We start from the raw sequence: 21,922 nt of genomic DNA, 5'->3' as shown, positions 1-21,922 counted from the left end.
ATGATCTGTTCACTCGTGTTGAATTAATTTTCTGTGGTTTCAACTGATTTTGTATATATAGGAGTGTTACGTATTTTATGATCTCTAGTCATTGTCTAATAGAATATAATAAAAATATTATAATATATATAATGGCCTATGCATCTATACGACCTCGGTGGTCTAGCGGTCTAGCACACCGCTTTACGTCCGATGGTCGCGGGTTCGATTCCTCGCATGGCACAAACATTTGTATTCATGAGTATGATTGTTTATGTCGGTCTGGGTGTTTTCTATGTATATTATATATGTATTTAGGAAAAAAATATCTATGTATTTGTATCAGTTATCTAGTATCCATAACACAAGCTCTAGCTAGCTTAACTTGGGTCTAGATGGCGCTGTGTGAATTGTCCTGAGATTATTATTATTATTTATGGCGTAATGGTTCGTGAACAGCTCTTTTCGTGGCTGTATAAACCGATACGAGAACGGCATGGCCTACCACAGGATCGACAAGGGAAATTATTGGCAGTAGTCTGTATTGAACCGCCTAGGTGACGCTTCCGTCTCTTGTCAGCAAGTCTTGAAGCCAGGCATTCATTGCTGGGGCTGGGAAAAGCTTGCAACCAGTAGAGCAGATTCAAAGGGTTGCGATGCTAGTCCTAAACTAAGCAGAGCTCGTCTTACGAGTACTAGACAATTAATATACATATACATAGATACATGTTTTTGTGATCTCATATAAAACAACCAGCTCGATGCGTAAAGTCTTATTCATGAATACAAAAGTTTGTATCCTGTGATAAATATTAAATCAATGAAAGTGGACCATGACCGTCAAACTAAAATTTAAGAAGCCATACATTATCAGATGATATAGGCTATTTTAGTCGCAAAATAACACTTGAAGAGGAGTTAAATGAGAAAGGAAAGTTTTAATTTAGAAAGCTATTTTATATAACACTCGAAGAGCGGTTAAATGAGAACCGAAAGTTTGAATTCGGAAATAATTGGTCAATGATGAAATATAATTTCAATATAAATAGCATAAAACATATCTAAATATATATAAATCAAAAGTGACTAACGTAGTGATCTATCAACGCACAGCCCAAACCGCTAGACGGATCGGGCTGAAATTTGGCATGCAGGTAGATGTTATGACTTAGGCATTCGCTAAGAAAGGATTTTTATTAATTCTACCCCCAAAGCGATAAAATAGGGGTTGAAAGTTTGCATGAAACTTTGTCAATTTTAAACCGATCAGGCTGAGACTGAAGCATAAAGCTACTATGACGTAGGCATCCTCTAAGAAAGGATTTTGATAAATTCCACCCCTAAGGGGGTAAATTTACGCGAGCGAAGCCACGAGCAAAAGCTAGTACAATATAAAAACAAAACATAAACTTGAAATACTAATTCTCTGCAGACAGAAGTCGAGTGTAACAGCGAGTAGGTATATAAAAGAAAGTCAGTACACCATATGTCTATGGTGTATTAACATGGACAAATATATGGTGATTTAAATGACAGATTGCGAGACCTTGACGGGAGGCCGCATCCGACAAGTTATAGCCGTCTGCCGTCCATACAATGGGATAAAACCATGGACAAGTACGAGTCTGAACACTTTGTTCAGGGTTCCGTATGTTTATATATTTTTGTGGATGATAATGCAATGACATACGTAGGGTTGCGGGTAGTAACTGGATGAGAAGGGCTGAAGATCGTGCCCAGTGGCGTGCCTTGGGAGAGCCTTATGTTCAGCAGTAGATGATGATGATGATGATGAATGCAATGATACATCCGCCTGCGCTAACGGTTTACGGTGCTCCAGTGGAGGATGATGAGAAGAACATGAGGTCTGTTAGCATATCGAGAATTTATCACGATGATTTCCAGGGGGAATCGCGTGGAGCTCAAAGAACATGAGGTCAGGTCAGTTAGCCCATCGTGACAAATTTATCCTGATGCTTTTCAGGGGGAACCGCGTGGAGGTCAACCTGACATGGTACACTGTTAGCAATGGGGTTATTAGTCCACATTACTAACAATTCCCTTCTCTCACCTCGTGTTTGTTATGTATGTGTTTACAACAGTAATTGGTTATTTATATCAATCTAGTATCCATAACACAAGTTCTGCTTAGCTTAGAACTAGATGGCGCTGTGTAAATTGTCCAGGGTTAATATGTATATAATTTATTTAATATAAATATTACATAAAATTACCGTTAACTGATTAAACTATGAACTAAATTTGTAAAATAATTCGAAACAAAATAAATGTAGTTTACATTGCACTTAAAATTTACGAATTAAATTTCAAACATTGATTTACATATCGTAATTCGTAATAGCGTGGGCTAAAAGTAGGGATGTTAAGGAGCTCCGTAACCGTAACCTAAACTATCGGATATCCGATATAAAAAAAATCCGTAACCGTAACCGAATCCGAAATAAAAGTATCGAACAATATCGGATAGGGGCGGAGCCTAATTGAGACGCGTTATGCAACCGTTTTATTAGCTATTTGTATTTTACTTTTGAAATTCCTTAAAACATTTATATCCGTAACCGAAATTATCCGAAACTAACGGATAATCCGAAATAATTTCATATCCGTCATTTCGTATCCGGTATAATAATCTTTACTATATCCGAAACCTATCGGTATCCGAAATTTCATATCCATAACATCCGTAGCTAAAATTATTATCCAGATTATTATCCAGACTACAGATTAGTTTAGGACTAGATGGCGCTGTGTGAACTGTGGATCTATATACCGAACTGGACAAAAAATTAAACTGAACTGAACTGGGAAAAAATTAAAATTATAATGTAAAAAACTTGACGTTCATAAGCGGCTAAAATGTCCTACATGAATAAATGATTTTTGAATTCGAAATTGAATTTGGATATATCCTACGGAAATTGTGTCATCTGTTGCAAATTAATTTTTTTTTCTTTGATGTTGCTTCCGGATTATGGCTTCCATTCATAACAGTTCACAATATACATTTCATCCTTGGTTTAACGCTATTATAAAGGTAAACGATTATCTCACGCAATCTCTCGCAAAATTATATTTTAATTAGTATTAAAATCTATATTCATACAGACGAGAAAATGGTACAGTAAAGAAGCGGTCACGAATATTTTATATGCGACGACCTCGTGGTCTAGTGGTTTAGCACACCGCTTTACGTCCGATGGTCGCGGGTTCGATTCGTCGCAAAGCACAAACATGTGTCGGTCTGGGTATTTTCTATGTATAATATGTATGTATTTACGAAAAAATGTATCTATGTATTTGTATCAGTTATCTAGTACTCATAACACAAGCTTTAGCTAGCTTAACTTGGGTCTAGATGGCGCTGTGTGAATTGTCTTGAGATTATTATTATTATTATATTAAAAAAAATATTTTTTTTATACTATTATGGTGGTAAACAAGCATACGGCCCGTCTGATGGTAAATGATTACCGTAGTCTATGGACGTAGACGTACGAAAAGTAATGTTGTGTTAATGTTGTGAAAAGTAATGTGTGATGATGCTGACGAAGGTGCTTGGGACAGCTAGTAATATATACTATAGTACATGATCAAAATCACACGATATATTTAATAACTCTATAAATAATAAAACTTACAAATATATAATAAAGAAAGCAATAAAAAGTTCTATAGAACCCTAAAATCTAGGCTCGGGCAATAAAATGTCTGACTTCCGAAGACAGTGGAAGAGAGAAATGGACAAATGCTGCAAATATTTCTTATGGTCTTCATTTCTAAGGAAATACATATATTTTATCTCTTTACTTTTAATAATATAAGCTGGCATTTTTATCGTCTACCAGCTATTCGCCCCGGCTTTGCACGGGTGTACATGTATTATACATATAAACCTTCCTCTTGAATCACTCTATCTATTAAAAAACTGCTTCAAAATCCGTTGTGTAGTTTTAAAGATTTAAGCATACATAGGGACGGACAGACGTGACCTACGGGAATTAGATTTGTACTCAATAAGGAATATATTTTAGATATAGCAATAGATTTTGATTTCAAATTCAAAATCAAAAATTATCATCAACTCCAATAGATTAATTATTTAGATCGTCACGACCTTATGTGTTACTACCCAAATTTAGTGGATAACTGCAACGTAAGTATCGTTGAGAAAATTCAAATCAAATTCAAAAAGAAACATTTATTAATGTAGGATATTATAGCCGTTTATGGACGTAAATTTTTTTATATTGTAATTTTTTTCCTACCGTCCAGATCAGTATATAGATACAATTGAGAAGAACTGGCAAGAAACTCAATTGAATTACTTTTTTAAAAACCTTATATTTATGTAAGAAACAAATTTTAGTCTGATTTACTATTAAAATTTGATACACAGATTTACTAATTTCTATATAACTATTCACTAATAGAGATATGGAAAATATTTCGAAATTTTCTTTTTTAACATTAATATTTTGTTGGCGATTGTTGGCGACAGACCTCTTTTTATAGATATTTCTATTTTTAAACCATATATTTTTTATTTACAATGTTTGACATATATTTTTTATTATATTGTTTTGCTACATATTCTACCACTAAATACATCGCTATAAGTTTGGTAAGTAATTTTATTTATATTACCCTATTTCACTGCCGTTGCCAGCCGTAACAGCGATTATTGTGGCAACTGAGCGACTTTTTTTTATAACACAAGGGCCAAACGAGCATGTGGCTCACCTGATGGTAAGTGGCAACCGCTGCCTATCCAGATCCTGACCCAGATTCCTCAGGTGATATTTTAGTTTCTGGCGGGCGGTTCGATGGTGAAACTCAGCAGCTGGTATAATCCGAACTGTGCTTCGACTGAATTTTTGTTTAATGAAATAAATTAATAAATATTATACATTACTCAACTGTACAAATAATAGTTTACTTTTCTTCGAAATAATATCTACTACAACTTCAAAAACTACTATAAATTTTAAAAACTCTATCTAAATACAAACTGCAATCTAAATCTTACACTAATTTCGGACATATCTAAACAAAATTTGCAATAATGTCTCTTTGAGGACAAAACGACAGAACGCTAATATTTCTATCACTCTCTGGTATATTAACAAATGCACAATACAAACAGAAAAAGCTGATATACAAGCTGATAGGTACACCCACTGGGACGGATCTCCCAAAGGGCCTTTTGGGCTGCAGACCAGGGCCCCGTGAATCCAAATAGAATAGAAAACATTTGAACTTAATTCAAGCACATTTGAATAGTCATATAATTTTTTTTAATCTACCGCTCATTTGGAAAGCTATCTCATCACAAGAAGAACGAGCAAGAAACTTGTATGTTGCTCTTTTAAATAATCCTTGTAAGTTCACATTTACAAGTCGAAACGTGTGAATACAAACTACCAACCAGCACATTTTTTTTTTATTGTAAATGATAATGAAGTGTGCACCCGCCTGCGCTAAAGGTTTACGCTGGCGTGGCACCAGTGGAGGATGATGCGATGACTGATGAGGTTAGATCAGTTAGCCCATCGTGACAAATTCACCAGGAAGTTATAGCGATGGTTTCCAGGTGGAACCGCGCGGAGGTCAACCTGACATGGTACATTGCTAGTAATGGGGTCATGAGTCCACATTATTAACAATCCCCTTCCCCCCACCAGAACTAATTTATTAGGGTCAAATATAAATCTATATGTATATATTATTATATATAACTCAAAGGTGACTGACATAGTGATCTATCAACGCACAGCCCAAACCACTGGACGGATCGGGCTGAAATTTGGCAAGCAGGTAGATGTTATGACGTAGGCATCCGCTAAGAAAGGATTTTGATTAATTCTACCCCCAAGAGGATAAAATAGGGGATGAAAGTTTGTATGAAACTTTGTCAATTTTAAACCGATCGTGCTGAGACTTTACATGCATAAAGCTACTATGACGTAGGCATCTCCTAAGAAAGGATTTTGATAAATTCCACCCCTAAGGGGATAAAATAGGGGATGAAAGTTTGTATGAAACTTTGTCAATTTTAAACCGATCGGGCTGAGACTTTGCATGCATAAAGCTACTATGACGTAGGCATCCACTAAGAAAATATTTGGATCAATTTCACCCCTAAGGGGATAAATTAACGCCAGTGAAGCCGCGGGCAAAAGCTAATATACAATAAGATTAAATCAAACCAGTTGTCAAACAAATGTCCCCGGCCCCCACTGAAAACAATAGGCGATATTTAGAATAAAAAAACTAGCTTACCCACACAAATTCGTCTGCACCACATATACTCAATTTACATTCTATCTTTTTAAATTATAGCCTATGTGTATCTAAGCTATATTACTGTAAAGTTTCATCAAAATCCATTTAGTAGTTTTTGCGTGAAAGAGTAATAACATCCATTCATACTCATAAATTTTCGCGTTTATAATATTAACCTGCGTTTACGCTGGCGTGGCACCAGTGGAGGATGATAAGATGAACATGAAGTCAGGTCAGATAGCCCGTCGTGGTAAATTTGCCATAAATTTATCATGACAGTTTCCAGGAGAAACCAGGTCAACTTAACATGACTGACCATATTGCTAACAATCCCCTTTCCCCTGGCCCCTGGGCCCTACAAATTCACAATCCGCCCCTGTACACCCAAATCAACTTGGTCTGTTTGTATTGTATTATTTGAACGCAACCTTGTGCCAATTCAATTTCCGATCTCTCTGTAAGTTAATAACCTAATCATAAAACGAGATGATAAAAATAGAAACAGTGTTTTCTTTTAAATGTCAATCAATATTGTGGGTACTAGAGTAACCGTGATAGAATATTAAGTCTTATTTCAACGAGCCCTGTCGCAAACATGGCGTGATTGTTATTAATAGAAATTAAGTACAATTATCACTTTGCAATTTAATTATAGGAGGAAGTCAGTTGCGACGCAATACTATTGTAAGATAGCCTTGTGTCATGTCATACTTCATTCTACATAGACGCTGTCAGTCTGCTGTCAATCACGCCGTCAGTATATCTGTCGTGAATAAGGTGCGTATCGGAGTCGTTGGTTTCGCGTGATTTTACCACGAGATGTTGAAGGAAAGTGACGTTTGTTTATTTTAATTATTAAATCGTAAATTATCTAAATAATCGTTGTTTTATTTCTGAGATAAGAGATTTGACTCTCACTAGTAGCTACCATTATATAAAAAATCTTATGCATACTAATATTATAATTATGAAAGTTTGTCTGTTTATATTTGGACCAAATTGACTGAACTCATCTTAATCAAATTAGACTTGTAGATATCTATGTAGGATATCTTTTATCTTTTTTTTCTTAAGTTATACAATATACTAATATTTCTAGCTTAGGCCTTGTTGGTCTAGCGGTTTACCACACATACGTCTAATAGTCGCGGGATCGATTACTCGCACGGTACAAACATTTGTTTTCATGAGTATGATTGTTTATATATGTAAATATAAATATATTTATATTTATGTTTGTCAGTGTATATTTATGTTAGTTGTCTGGAACTCACAACACAAACTTTGCTTGGAACTAGATGGCGCTGTGTGAATTTTCCCAAAAAAATATTTGTGAACTGCCTTGAAATAAAAACGACATGCTCAAATTAGATCCGCTTCAGATGCGAGATTCAGATTTGTACTTGAGAACAATGTGAGTTAAATGTTCGCTCAAAGTAACAGAATGGAATTAATCATCACTGAGAAATGTTCACGTCTCCCAAACGTGGAGGCGTATCTAATTTCATTTTATACTCGTAAGCGTCACCAAGAGTTTCGGTGTACGGGCACAATTGAGCATAACGCCATCTGTTGAGATCATGTAGCAATCCATCTTTTTAATTTATAACTTCCAAAATGTGATCAGACTATTTAAGTGCACCTTACCATGGACTTACAAATCTATACATATAAGTAAAGTTGGAATGTCTGTTTGTAATATTGAAATAACCGTTTTTTACTACTTGCATATGAATATAAATACGGTACATATACCATAATAACATTTTTTACCATTTTTGTCTGTCTGTTTGTTCCGGGTAATCTCTGAATTGGATGGACCGAATTTGAAGGGACTTTTATTAGCAGGTAGCTGATGTAATAAGGAGTAACTTAGGCTACTTTTATTTTAGAAAAACAAAGTTATATTCTATATATAAGTTATAGTTAATAAATAAAAGCATATAATAAGGTCAACAGTACCAGTAAGTAACAATTCTCATCCCCTTCAAAGTTTACAAGTCAATGCACTCGACTTTACTCGATCTCTGGCAATCATTCCAAGCCGCAACTCGTTCAATGGTAGCGAAAAGTGATTCCCCGCCCGGAAGCATCCCGCTCGCAGCGACCGAATTAAATTCCACAAATTACAAACTCGTAAGTAATAAATTAAGGGTTTCATTTTGTAATAACATTGTTCTTGGAAAGTTAATCTCTTATTAACGTTTTGTACAAGCACATTTCGATGTAATTCTGACATTGCTGTACAAAATGTCGCGGTCGTTTGAATTTTGTATCGTTTCTGATGTTTGCACGGACCGTGAATTTTAATTACATCATTACCAATTGTTATGCCGTTGAGTTTTTTGTTACTGTGTTTTGTCTCATGTTTTGTATTATTGGGTTGTTTGGGCTATTGTTTGGGTTATTATCAGGTGTCTGTAGCACCTATAGCACTGCGACCTACATAGATCTATTGTGCTCGCCCTTTTTCAGAGTTAGCTACCTAGACCCGTCAGGGACAAGAATTGAATGATATTCTTAGGAGCGATGGTTTTCATCTCCTCGGGAAAGAGTGTAAACTTTCCAAAGTAGATATTTCGTTGATGCATAAGTGGGCTACAACTACATAGAATGTGTGAGTGGTGTTTCCTCTTCAATTTGGCAGAATCTGCAGATTTTTGTCGTACATAGGCCAAGTTTTGCCATTTACTTGTTTAATTTGCAGTGTCCTGTGAGGGCCCTGTCATCATGCATATGTTGTTTTCACTCAATAGCAGTAGTCTATTAGAGTATTCGTTCGAGTAGTCCGATATTAAGGCTTTTAAATATATCAATCCTGGCATTTCTTGCCAGTGCTTCAGTGCTTCTCGTTTGGTTATTAATTTGTACTTAATAAAGTTGTATTTTGTATATATTTTCAAATTCAAAATATCTTTATCCATGTAGGTCTATTACAGACTCTTATGATATGTCAAATCTACTGTCAGTTCGGAATGATTTCGAGATGAGAGGTACTGAAAAGAAACTCAGCTCGTATTCTTTTCAAATAATTGTTGTACACGTTTAAAATAATACAGATTCATTTAAATTCAAATTTGGGAGAATAGAGTGACCACCAGCATGTGCTATTGCAAAAATAAAAAATCTAATCAGTGTTCGTAACCTGAACAAACCAGTCCCCACAAGCAGCACCCGTTCACGAGTATTTTCTTTTATTCTTTTACATATTATTAAACTGTGACGAGGCGAAAATTATCAGTTTGTTTGTTTATTTGATTATGTGTTTCATTTAATAGCGAGAAAATACGATAAAATTTTCTAAATAATGAATGTTGCAAGTCAGTCAGCTGTCAGTTTTTGAAGTGTTTTATAAAGCATAATGTCAATGTTCTACATGTCATCGTAATACACAAGTACTAAACACATTCCCGTATTTTAATTTGAAAAGTAACAATAAAAAGTGTATTCTGAAAATAACATATGGTCCAAATCGTAGCCGGATTGTGAAATAGCGGATAATAAATGATCAAACGAACTTACCTGTGATGTTCGATCATTATTATATGAAGTGCTTCGTTCGAAGATATATATATTTACCATGTAGTTTCTTCAAATCACTAGGCAACATAACGCAATTTTAGAGCTAGATTCTAAAGCCTAAAAAAAAAAAGAAAATTAAACGTTTCACTGTCAACACTTGTCATACTCTATAGACAATAGATTGATACTTGTCATTCCTTTAGAGACTATATCACAAACTCAAAGGGTGGGATTAAGTAAACCAGGTGTATTACTACTATATATGTTCTCTGGGTGGGTATATATCTTCGAACGAAGCACTTCATATAATAATGATCGAACATCACAGGTAAGTTCGTTTGATCATTTATTATATTCCAGTGCTTCGTTCTCGATATATATATTTACCATGTAGATATTTAGAGTCTCAGTGAGTTTGTGACAAGCTTAATTTTTTCCTTAATATTACAACTGGATAGTATAAGCTGTAATAAAACATATTTCTATTTTTGGTATAAATCAGTCTTTTACTACAAAAATTTAAATTATGGATAATTCTCATTTTCAACATTAACATTATCAAGTCTTTAAACATAATTATTAATCATATTAATCAGTCATATAAGAAATTCTTCATTACACAGTTCTTAATTATAACAAGTTACAATTATTATCACATTATTATCCCTTAATACACACTTATTTTTATATTAAAAATTGTATAAGTACTATAGTTAGCACTCACATTGCGGATGAAACAGTATTTGCAAAAATATTAGTATTTTGCATAATGGGTCTATTATAAAATTTTGCAAATGTCTGCGAAGACTCTGTCCAACCCGCGGTATTTCTAATAGCCTCTATAGACACACCCTTCATCTTGGCCATGGATGTTGAAGCATGACGAGTAGAGTGGCCCGTAAAAATATCTGTATTAATGCCAGAATTTGTCAACGCATTTTTTATCCAACGACTTAATGTGGATGGTGTAGCCGCTCTATGTGGTTTTTTAGTGGTTATAAATAGTTCTTCAACATCACCTCTTATATCTTTGGTGCAATTAATGTAAAACTGTAAAGTAAGTGATGGGCAAATCTCAGGTTCGGTATAGAATGGTAAGACCAATACCGGTTGTGAACGATCTGGCGCAGATGTTTTAGTTATATCTGTGATATTTATATGTAAACCTGACTCTACATAAGATATATTTTTAATCTTTATTAAAGAAAGTGTTTGTACACGTTGTGCTCTACATAAGGCTAGTAATGTAACCAACTTTTTCGTCAAAATTTCCAACGGTAAAGAAATGCAAGGATGCCATTTTCTTAGTGTATTTAATACAATAGATGGGTCCCAAGTAAAAGAGTATTTCGGTTTTGGAGGATTTGTTTTGTAAAAACCTTTCAACAACCTTTTAATACGCTCATCCCTCCTTATACGCGAACCAATTATTAGAGAGAGAGAGCAGATTTATGAGAATTAAGGGTTCCATAAGAAGAGCCTTTCTCAAACTGAATTGTTAAAAACTGTATTATTTTTGGTACTGAGGCACACAAAGGGTTAATTTGGTTTTCTTGACAGAAAGCCCACCATATTTTGTAGGTTACATCATATTGTTTTAGTGTGTGTTTTGATAGTGAAGCTATCATAGTATCTAAAGCGATAGTGGGGATAGCTTGTCTTATCATAGATTGCCTGATAAGATTCCGCCCACCAGGATAAGTTGCTGGTGAAGAGGATGGCAGCTCCTGTAAGGCGACAATAACAGATCTTTATCTGGCCCAAAATATAATAAATCAGAAACCAACATTTCCTGCATAACGGGGAACCATGGTTGGGATGGCCAGTAGGGCACGACTATGATTCCTGAGGCTTTTTCATATCTTATTTTCATTAGACATTTTAAAATTAGACTAAATGGTGGAAAGGCATAAAAATAATACTTTGACCAATTTACAGTAAATGCATCTACATTTAATGCATCTGGATCTGGCTTCCAGGATAAATATAAGGGACATTTAGTGTTGACCCTAGACGCAAAAAGGTCCACCTGTGGTGTACCAAATTTATTTATTATTTCTTTAAAAACGCGTGAATTTAATTCCCACTCGATATCTGTATTTGTTTTTCGAGATTCTATATCTGCTTCTACATTATCTGAAGATTTTATATAAGAGGAGAAGAGCCATATTTTCCTTTCTTCATACCATTTCCAAATATTTCTAACCAAGTCATTAAGGTGTGGGTAATGAATACCACCCATACGATTAATGTAAGAAATAGCCGTTTTATTATCTACTCTTAACAGAACCTGAATTTCTTGTTTGTTTTTAACAAAAGTTTTCAATGCCAGAAAAATAGCTAGCAGTTCTAGATAATTTATGTGAAATTTATATTCATTTTCCTTCATTTCCATTAATTTTACTGTTATTACAGACCGCGCCCCAGCCCGTTCTAGATGCATCAGTATAAATTTCAATATCATAATTACGGACTAATATTGATTTTGATACTAGCAATATATTTTTTGCCCACCATTCAAGATCTAACCTCGTATCTCGGTGTAAATCCATAATACAATCATAATTATTAAAATTTTTTAGTAAAGCTAGGTATTTATGACGTTCTAAATATTTGGTGTATAACCAGCCATACTGTACAGCTGGGCAGGCTGACACTAACAACCGTATAAGTTGGGCAAATTCCCGTATTGTACATTTACACATGTTAAGGAATTTATTTGTCACCTTTTGAAGTTGATATGTTTTTTCTAAAGGTAATTGCATTGTCATACTACTTGTATCATAAATAAAACCCAAAAAATTGCAAGATTTGGAAGGTACTAAAAAACTTTTTTCATAGTTTATAACAAATCCTAAGCATTCCAGAGTAAAAATAGTCTGTTTAACATTTTCTAACCATGACTGGTAAGTAGTGCCTAGGCACAGTAAATCGTCCAGATAAATTATATTCTTATATCCCTTTTTCCTTAAGTATGTGACTACTACTCTCATGACTTTTGTAAAAATGTAGGGAGCGGAGGAGAGGCCATATGGTAGTGAATTAAATTCATATAATCTATCATATTTAAAGCGAAGGAATTTTCGATTATCTGGGTTTATGGATATAAGCAAATATGATTCTTTAAGGTCAATTTTTGCTAAAAAAATTATTTTTATTTATCAAGGATGCCGCAGTCCTATGATCTTCCATTTTAAAGTGTGCTGTAGCTACAAACTTATTTAACTGTTTTAAATTTAAAATAAATCTTTTACTGCCATTTGGTTTAGGAATTAGAAAAATAGAGGAAATGAATTGACCTGGATGGGGCTCACAAACAGAAATGGCCCCTAATTTAGGTAATTTAGTAATAGCAATTTTCATATCCTGCTTCTCTATATCAGAATTATACTGAAATGAACTTGGAATAATGTTTTGAAATGGTAACGTAAGTAACTTGGTGAAGGGTATAGAATAACCTCTCATGTATTGGATGATTGTAGTATCATCAGTGATTTTTTCCCAACATTGGATAAAATGTGACAATCTGCCACCATGACATACCATTACTTCCGAGCAGGAGGTTTCATTTCTTGTTTGGATTTCCTTGTTGTATAATGCTGCTGTTTGTATGGAAGGTTTCGTTGCATCAGGCGTTTTGGCCCACCTCGATTGAAGGGTTTTGGTGCTGCATATTGAGGCAGGCCCCGGAAATTTCCCGAAGTGCTAGGATTTAATGTTCTTCTGTTTGAGGGCTTGAAATTGTCAGATTTTTTAATTGTTTGTCCAGTTTTTTGTGCGGTTTTCAAGGCGTTTATTTTTTCTGATAAATTCTCTCCATAGAGATATTCATCTCTATCTATATCTTTTAGAATTTCTAAAAACTTTTTGTCCAAGGAAGTTGAGATTATTTTCTTCTTACTAAATGTCAGGTGACAATGTAAGTCTGTTAATATTTTTGAGGCATCACTTAATATTTTTATTACATTTAGACTATCACCTGTGTCGGTAATTGTCAAGGATAGTGCCTTGTTCAAAGCTGATATCCCCTGACCTAACTGTTGTTGATCAGCCTCTATTTTCTTATCTCGTCTTTTTCCAGTATCAGAAATTGTGGCCATGATTTCTGGATTGAGCTTAGGAGCTTGCAAAGTTTTGCAATTATCAGGTATTAAATACTGCTTCAGTAATGACTCTTTTACTTCTTTATCTAACCCATTTTTCGCTATTTTATTCCATCGTTTTGCTAACTAATTATTGATATATTCACCGAATAGAGGCTTTTCCTCCATTGCATCACCAAGAGCTTGCAATATATCACTATTTAAAGTTGGTTCACCTGTGCACTGTTCAGTGGACCCCCCGGTTGGTTTATCTGAGTATCTCTGTGAAGTTGTTGTTGTATAACGTTTGGGTCCATATTTTCTATATCTGAGGGCAGATTAGTCCCTTGTGAACATATAGATACAGCATCTATTAAAGATTCTGTATAATTGTTTTCCTCAGATTGATCTGAAAGGCGTGAATACATTTAGAAAAGCCCTTTTTTAAATTTACCAGTTTTAATAAAACTTGTATATTATGTTTTTAGTAAACATTGCCTTCGCAACATCTCACGGATGCTTCCCAGGCTTAATTTGACTTGCATGTTCAAGTTTTTATTGTGATACCCTTCGTAACATCTCTCGGATGCTCCCTAGGGTTTATACAGCATGTATGTTCCAGTTTTAGAACAGACACCTTTCATAGTAACTATACTAAGTATAATCGCCTTGCTTAACGCAACTTCTATATTCAAGTTTTAGTGCAAATAGCCTTTGTAATGTCTCACGGACATTCCCTAGGCATGACACAACTTGCATGTTTTTAGTACTGACGACCTTTGTAATATCTCAACGATATTTTCTAGGGATGACGCAACTTGCATGTTCAAGTTTTTGTACCCGTAACCTTTGTAATGTATATTGGGATATTGCATATCTGTAATTATTTACTATATAAAACTTACCTGTCTGTTTATATTGGATAGATTCTTCTGAATCCGAGACGCAATATGATGATTTGCGTCGTCGAGCTTTATTACGTTTCTCTTCAAGACGTCGTATTTTATTTTTGTATTTCTGTATTTTGTCTTCATTTTTCCGTTTCGGCATGCTAAAAACACTCAATGTTATATGTTTTCAATTAAAAAATACTGAGAATTAAAGAACAATTAAAAATTATGACGCAATAGTTGCCACGCAAAGTAAAGAATGACAAGTATCAATCTATTGTCTATAGAGTATGACAAGTGTTGACAGTGAAACGTTTAATTTTCTTTTTTTTTTTAGGCTTTAGAATCTAGCTCTAAAATTGCGTTATGTTGCCTAGTGATTTGAAGAAACTACATGGTAAATATATATATCGAGAACGAAGCACTGGAATATAATAAAATATCATTATCGAAGATAAACAATTAATGAGCATAGTTGAAGCGAATTACACTGTGACTTGGAGGTTATAAAAACGTGGAATGTGGATGAAATAAAATACATGTTTCTATGGTGTTAAGCAATAACTTGGTAAAATATTATTCCCAACACTCAGTCAGGTAGAATTTAAACATATTTCAGATGTTGTTATAAGGTTAGTGGTTTATATTTCTTGTTATAGACTCATTAATAAGTGCATACCGGTAAATTGTCAAAGTTAATAATATTATCGTTTGTATCAATTGTATACAATTTTGGTTAGTCATAATAGTTAAAATATATTCTAAGTAATATAGTTAGCATACTTGAGTGCTATATTTTTATCTATAGATATGCTCAATGCGATAATTTGTTGGCTTATCATTGTAAAACACGATTAATCGGTTCTTGATATAAGCATTTAAGCAACATATGAATTATACATGATAATTTCTGGCATAAAAGTTAGTGTTGAATATTATTTACTGTATAGATTTCATCATTTATTGATAAAATTATACTGATATTGTATTACCAATTGTTTTGTATGATCCTAACTATTTCATTGCATTGTTTTGTTTAATTGTATATGGTTTTTATTTGTTTATATTTGTAAGTTAATATGTACCAACTGGAACAGAGAATAAACAAATATATAGGATAGAAAATACAGTTAAAAACAAAATATTAGTAATTGTCAATTACATTTGAAATTTTAAGTATTTTTTATAAATTTATTGTAAAGTGGTTTTGCTTTTAAAAGTAGTTTTGCTTATTAGGTTAGGGCATTTACCTGTCAAGGAATATTGAATTTATATAGTAATTTATAGAATTAAACTCACAGAATAAATAAATATAAATATTGTTTATGTGCAGTAGATATTGTAGAAGTGTAGTAGGTACATATAGTTATAAGTTGTGATTTTGTACACTGTTTATTATTGTAACGGTTCTGATTGATATAACGCTTGACTCCCAGTAGAATGTCAGAGGAAAGGGAATTAGTAAAGAAACGCGGAAGCTATAAAGGGCGTCTAACTGCATTTGTGAATTACCTCGATGCTATTGATGAAAATATATTAACAAGTTGTGATATTACAGAACTGCAGTTACGCATTGGTAAAATTGAAGCATTGTACGACCAATATGATGAGGTACAGTTACGTTTGGAATGTATCGTAGATGATGTCAAGGCACAATTTGCTGAGCGGTCAGATTTTGAGTCATTATATTATAAATCTGTTTCTAGGTCACAAAATTTATTAAGTAAATTCAATAAAGATAATCATTCTGTCAATAGTGATAAAAGTACTCGTGCTAGTAATTTTAAACCTGTAAAACTACCCACAATTCAGCTACCCCGGTTCAATGGCTCTTATAGCCATTGGTTAGAGTTCCGCGACACCTTCATGAGTCTCATTCACACTAACGATGAAATTGATGAAATTAATAAGTTTCACTACTTACGTGCATCCTTGGAGGAATCTGCTGCTGTGGTCATTCAGTCAATAGAGTTTTCAGCCAGTAATTATCCTGTGGTGTGGAAATTACTGTGCGATCGTTTCGACAATAAACGACTGTTAATTCAAAATCATGTGTCAGCGTTATTCAACATAGAAACAATTTCGAAGGAATCATCTACTGCACTCAAAGGTTTGATTGATCAATTAAATAAAAATTTACGTGCCTTAGAAACTCTGGGCGAACCAATCAAACAATGGGACACACTGTTAGTGTACATTGTGACCCGAAAACTCGATCAAAAAACATTTCGCGAATGGGAAGAGTATAAAGGCCGCATAGACAAAGATTATACGATTACATTTGACGTATTTGTTCAATTCTTACGTAACCGCGCAGATCTACTCGAAACATTGGAAGTGTCGCGTATTAATATATCCCATGCTAGTGCAAAGCCTGTATCCAAAATAAAGGCTATGATGACGCAGTGTACTAGTTCTAGCACACCATCGAATTCAAAAAATTGTCCACAGTGTAAAGGGGATCATAACTTAAATTCCTGCCCAAAATTCTTAGCATTAAGTGTTGATGCTCGTATTAAAATATTGCCAAGTTTCAAAATATGTTTTAATTGTTTTCGATCAGGTCATTTTGCTAATTATTGTAAAAAACCAGGGTGCAAAATATGTAAACGTAGACATAATGTACTGATCCACATGTCGGAACCAAAGGGTCTTATCACTAATCCCAATGGAGATAACTCATCTCCATCGTCCGCATCCGTGCCAGTTAGTAACCTTAATAGTGAACTAAATAACCTTACTTTATCTGCAAAGGTTTCAGCTTCTTACGGTATTCCTCAAAATGTTTCTGTAGTTTTATCAACCGCTTTAGTCAAGGTCTACGATAAACATAATCGTGCATTTGTTGTGCGCGCAATTCTTGACAGCGGAAGCACAGCATCATTTGTTTCTGAAAGACTATGCAAACGGCTAAATTTAGAAACAAATGAAGTGGATGGATCAGTATGTGGCATAAATAACGTGACTTCACACGTAGGTAAGATGTGTCAAATTCAAATGACGTCATTAAACAATACTTATGCTACAAAGCTTTATTGTTTCATTTTGCCGTTAATATCTAGTGATGTACCATGTCAAAAGTTAGATATATCTGATCTCAATATTCCTCATACCCTCAGTTTAGCTGATCCAACGTTCCATGAACCTTCTAAGGTAGATATTTTGATTGGTGCAGATATTTTCTGGGATTTGTTGGGATCACAAATAATAAAATTGGGTCTTGGAATGCCAGTCCTATGTGAAACTAGATTAGGTTGGATTATTTCTGGTCCTGTCACTTATAATCATGTCAAATTTCAGCGGACTAATATAAAATGCAACTTTACTCATATCGTTTCACCTCATAAAGAGAGTTTGGATAAATTACGTACAGATTTAATGCGCTTTTGGCAACTGGAAGAAACAGCTTTACAGTCTACCAACTATTTGCCAGAAGAAAAATTATGTGAGGAACATTTTGTCAAGAATGTGACACGATTAAGCAATGGACGTTTCTGTGTCCGTATACCACTGAAACACAATCCTTCCGTTCTGGGAGAATCATTTCAGAGAGCTACACACTGTCTTTATGCTGTGGAGCGTAAACTAAGAATTAAGCCTGATTTTGGCAAATTATATCATGAATTTATGAACGAATACAAGATGTTACATCATATGACTGAAGTTAAGGGAGTCGATAATACTAAAAGTTATTTCATACCACATCACGGTATATTACGTGAAGGTAGTACGACTACAAAACTTCGTGTGGTTTTTAATGCGAGTTCCCCCACTTCATCAGGAGTGTCTCTAAATTGTATTCAGATGGTAGGTCCCACAGTCCAGGATGACCTATTGTCTATACTTCTACGATTTAGACTGCATAAATATGTTTTATCTGCAGATGTGGAGAAGATGTATAGACAAATAATGGTTCATCCATCTGATAGATGTTTCCAGCAAATACTCTGGCGATCGAGTCCAACCGAACCCATAAAAACTTATCAATTGAATACAGTCACATACGGTACAGCAAGTGCACCATTTCTTGCAACGCGATGTCTTAAAGAAATAGCTTCGGAGTGCAAGAACAAGAAAATCTCAGAGATTATTGAACACGATTTTTATGTCGATGACTTGTTGACCGGAGCGGACACTTTAAATGAGATTAAGTCTATACGTACCGAGGTTACCGAAGCTCTTGCATCGGCATGTATGCCTTTGAGAAAGTGGAAATCAAATGAACCCGGTTTAGTATCGGATGAGTTGCAAACATCTTTAGACTTAAATATAGGATCTCATGAATCTAATAAGTTATTAGGTGTTGATTGGTTTGCCGCTACCGATGAATTAGGTTTTGTAATTAGCTCTGTACCTCTAATTGGTCGCACTAAACGTGATTTGCTTTCGGCAATAGCACGCATTTTCGACCCTCTAGGTATTCTATCCCCTTGTATAGTGACAATGAAAATGTTGCTACAGAAATTGTGGCTAGATAATGTAACATGGGATGAACCATTAACCACGGAGTTAAATACCACTTGGACTGCAATTGCTGAGGCTTTGCCTCTATTAAATAATTTTCGCATTCCACGTCTTGTAGTTTGTGATTCGTATAAATCGCTAGAGTTACATGTATTCACTGATGCATCTGAGCGTGCATATGGTGCGTGCGTTTATGTGCGTAGCATCAATGATAACGGAGAGTGCACGGTAGGTTTATTGACGGCTAAAAGTCGTGTAGCGCCGATTAAGCCTACAACAATCCCACGACTGGAATTGTGTGGTGCCTTGGTCGGTGCACGGTTATATGAGAAGGTTTCAAAGTCCCTTCGGGTACATGTGAATCATGTTTATTGTTGGACTGATTCCACTATAGTGTTGGGATGGTTACAAATGCTACCTTCTAAGCTTCAGCCATTTGTACGCAACCGCGTTGCTGAAATTTTAGATAAGGCTGGTAATTGTATATGGAGACACGTCCCAACAGACAAAAATCCAGCAGACCTTATATCCCGTGGAGTGGATATAGGGAGTCTGCAACATAAAAGCTTGTGGTGGAATGGTCCAGACTTTTTAGTGGAGACTCAATCTAGCTGGCCCTCTAATATCAAAGGTTTGCAATTAGAAACGTTGCCAGAAATGCGACCTCATATTGCATTTAATGCCATTGTTGAGACTGACCGAAATTATGAATTTATAAATTTCAGCCGGTTTTCCAATTATCTTCGACTTGTGCGCTGTGTAGCATACATATTACGATTTATTCGGATTTGTAGAAATCGAAGTCTTAATATATCTACAATATTGCTGTCTCAACACGAATTTAGTAATGCACTAAATATAATTATTTTAATAAGTCAAAGAGAATCCTTCCCTGAATATAACTTACTTATTAATAAACGTTGTTTACCAAAAAAGAGCACACTTTTGAAATTTAATATTTTTTTTGATGATAATAATATTATGCGTGTCGGAGGACGTCTAAATAATTCATCCTTTTGTTATAATAAAAAACACCCAATTCTTTTACAGTCCACACATATTTTCACAAAATTATTATTTCATTTTGAACATAAAAGGTTGTTGCACGCAGGTCCACAACTATTGTTAGCTACAATCAGAGAATCGTACTGGCCCATTGGTGGCCGTAATTTAGCTAAAATTTGCTATCACAAATGTGTACGTTGCAATCGGATGAAAGGAAAGATTGCAACACCACTGATGGGGAATTTACCTCAACAGCGCCTTCTTCCAGGTTATCCGTTTGAATGTGTCGGCGTTGACTATGCCGGGCCAATAATGAGCGCTAGTCGTCAGGGTCGTGGTTGTAGACTTATGAAGGTGTATATAGCAATATTCGTTTGTTTTACCACTAAGGCTATCCACTTGGAGCTCGTAGGAGATCTCACTAGTAATAAGTATTTAATGGCCTTATACAGATTTATATCGCGACGTGGAAAGCCTGTTCATATATACTCTGATAATGGTACCTCATTTGTTGGTGCGTATAACGAGATATCGAAATTTTTAAAGGCAAATTGTGATGCCTTGTCTGATACTGTAGTTAGTCAGGGAATAAATTTTCATTTTATTCCCGCGTATACACCTCACTTTGGCGGACTCTGGGAGGCGGGCGTCAAATCGACCAAGTACCACCTTCAGCGAGTGTTGGGAAATTGTAACTTGACGTTTGAAGAACTTAACACCACTTTAACTCAAATTGAAGCAATATTGAATTCCCGTCCACTGACACCATTGTCAACTGATCCTGCTGACTATACACCGCTGACTCCTGGGCATTTTATTATTGGTCGACCTCTCATCTCATTACCACAACCAGACTTGCGCCAATCGACAACAAGCAACTTAAGTCGTTTTGCACGCATAGAGCAGCTTCGTCAACACTTTTGGAGCAGATGGAGTAAAGAATTTGTTGCCGAATTGCAGCAGCGTACCAAGTGGCAGTCAGGCAAATCGGAACTATACTTCAAATCTACTGAGATGAGAGGTACTGAAAGCTTGATACATTAGTGGTCATTAAAGAAGATCACCTTCCGCCCCTTAAATGGAAGCTGGGAAGAATTGTAGCCATTCATCCTGGTTCTGATGGAATAGTTCGAGTTGCAGACAATCGTACATCTACTGGAGTAATTAGGAGATCATTTTCAAAAATATGTCCACTGCCTATCTCCTCGACTTCTGCTTGAAACATTGTTATGTTCCAATGTCCGGGGGCATGTTGCAAGTCAGTCAGCTGTCAGTTTTTGAAGTGTTTTATAAAGCATAATGTCAATGTTCTACATGTCATCGTAATACACAAGTACTAAACACATTCCCGTATTTTAATTTGAAAAGTAACAATAAAAAGTGTATTCTGAAAATAACAATGAATATGATGTTAAATATAAATATAGATCAAAATATGAATATAAAAAATTACTTAATGTTAGGGTTCACATCAATATTGTAGGAAAGTCCGATATTTTAAAAGGTATTTATTAGAAGGTAATTTGTGATTAGTACAAATATTGTAAATAGCGCCATCTAGTATTTATAGACCGAACTAAGTTTTTGTCTCTCTACTACACGGACTTCGGTCTATAAATACGGAGGTCGTTAGTTGAATAATCCTCTTTCGTTGGATGAGCCGCGGCATTCAGTCGA

General features: G+C 34.9%; 1 protein-coding gene across 1 annotated transcript; it reads left to right on the top strand.

Annotated features, from left to right (window-relative positions):
- The first annotated feature begins 16,216 nt into the window (after positions 1 to 16,216).
- On the top strand, positions 16,217 to 21,289 carry LOC131841012 (uncharacterized). The gene is made up of 2 exons (XM_059189243.1): positions 16,217 to 19,871; positions 20,352 to 21,289. Exons 1-2 carry the CDS (start codon positions 16,217 to 16,219, stop codon positions 21,287 to 21,289), a joined length of 4,593 nt encoding a protein of 1,530 aa, XP_059045226.1.
- The last annotated feature ends 633 nt before the right edge of the window (positions 21,290 to 21,922 follow it).

The sequence above is a fragment of the Achroia grisella genome, unplaced genomic scaffold, assembly GCF_030625045.1.
Source record: "Achroia grisella isolate CSIRO2021 unplaced genomic scaffold, CSIRO_AGI_Agris_v1 utg157, whole genome shotgun sequence".
Lineage (NCBI taxonomy): Eukaryota > Metazoa > Arthropoda > Insecta > Lepidoptera > Pyralidae > Achroia > Achroia grisella.
This window is presented reverse-complemented; position numbering and strand designations above follow the sequence as displayed.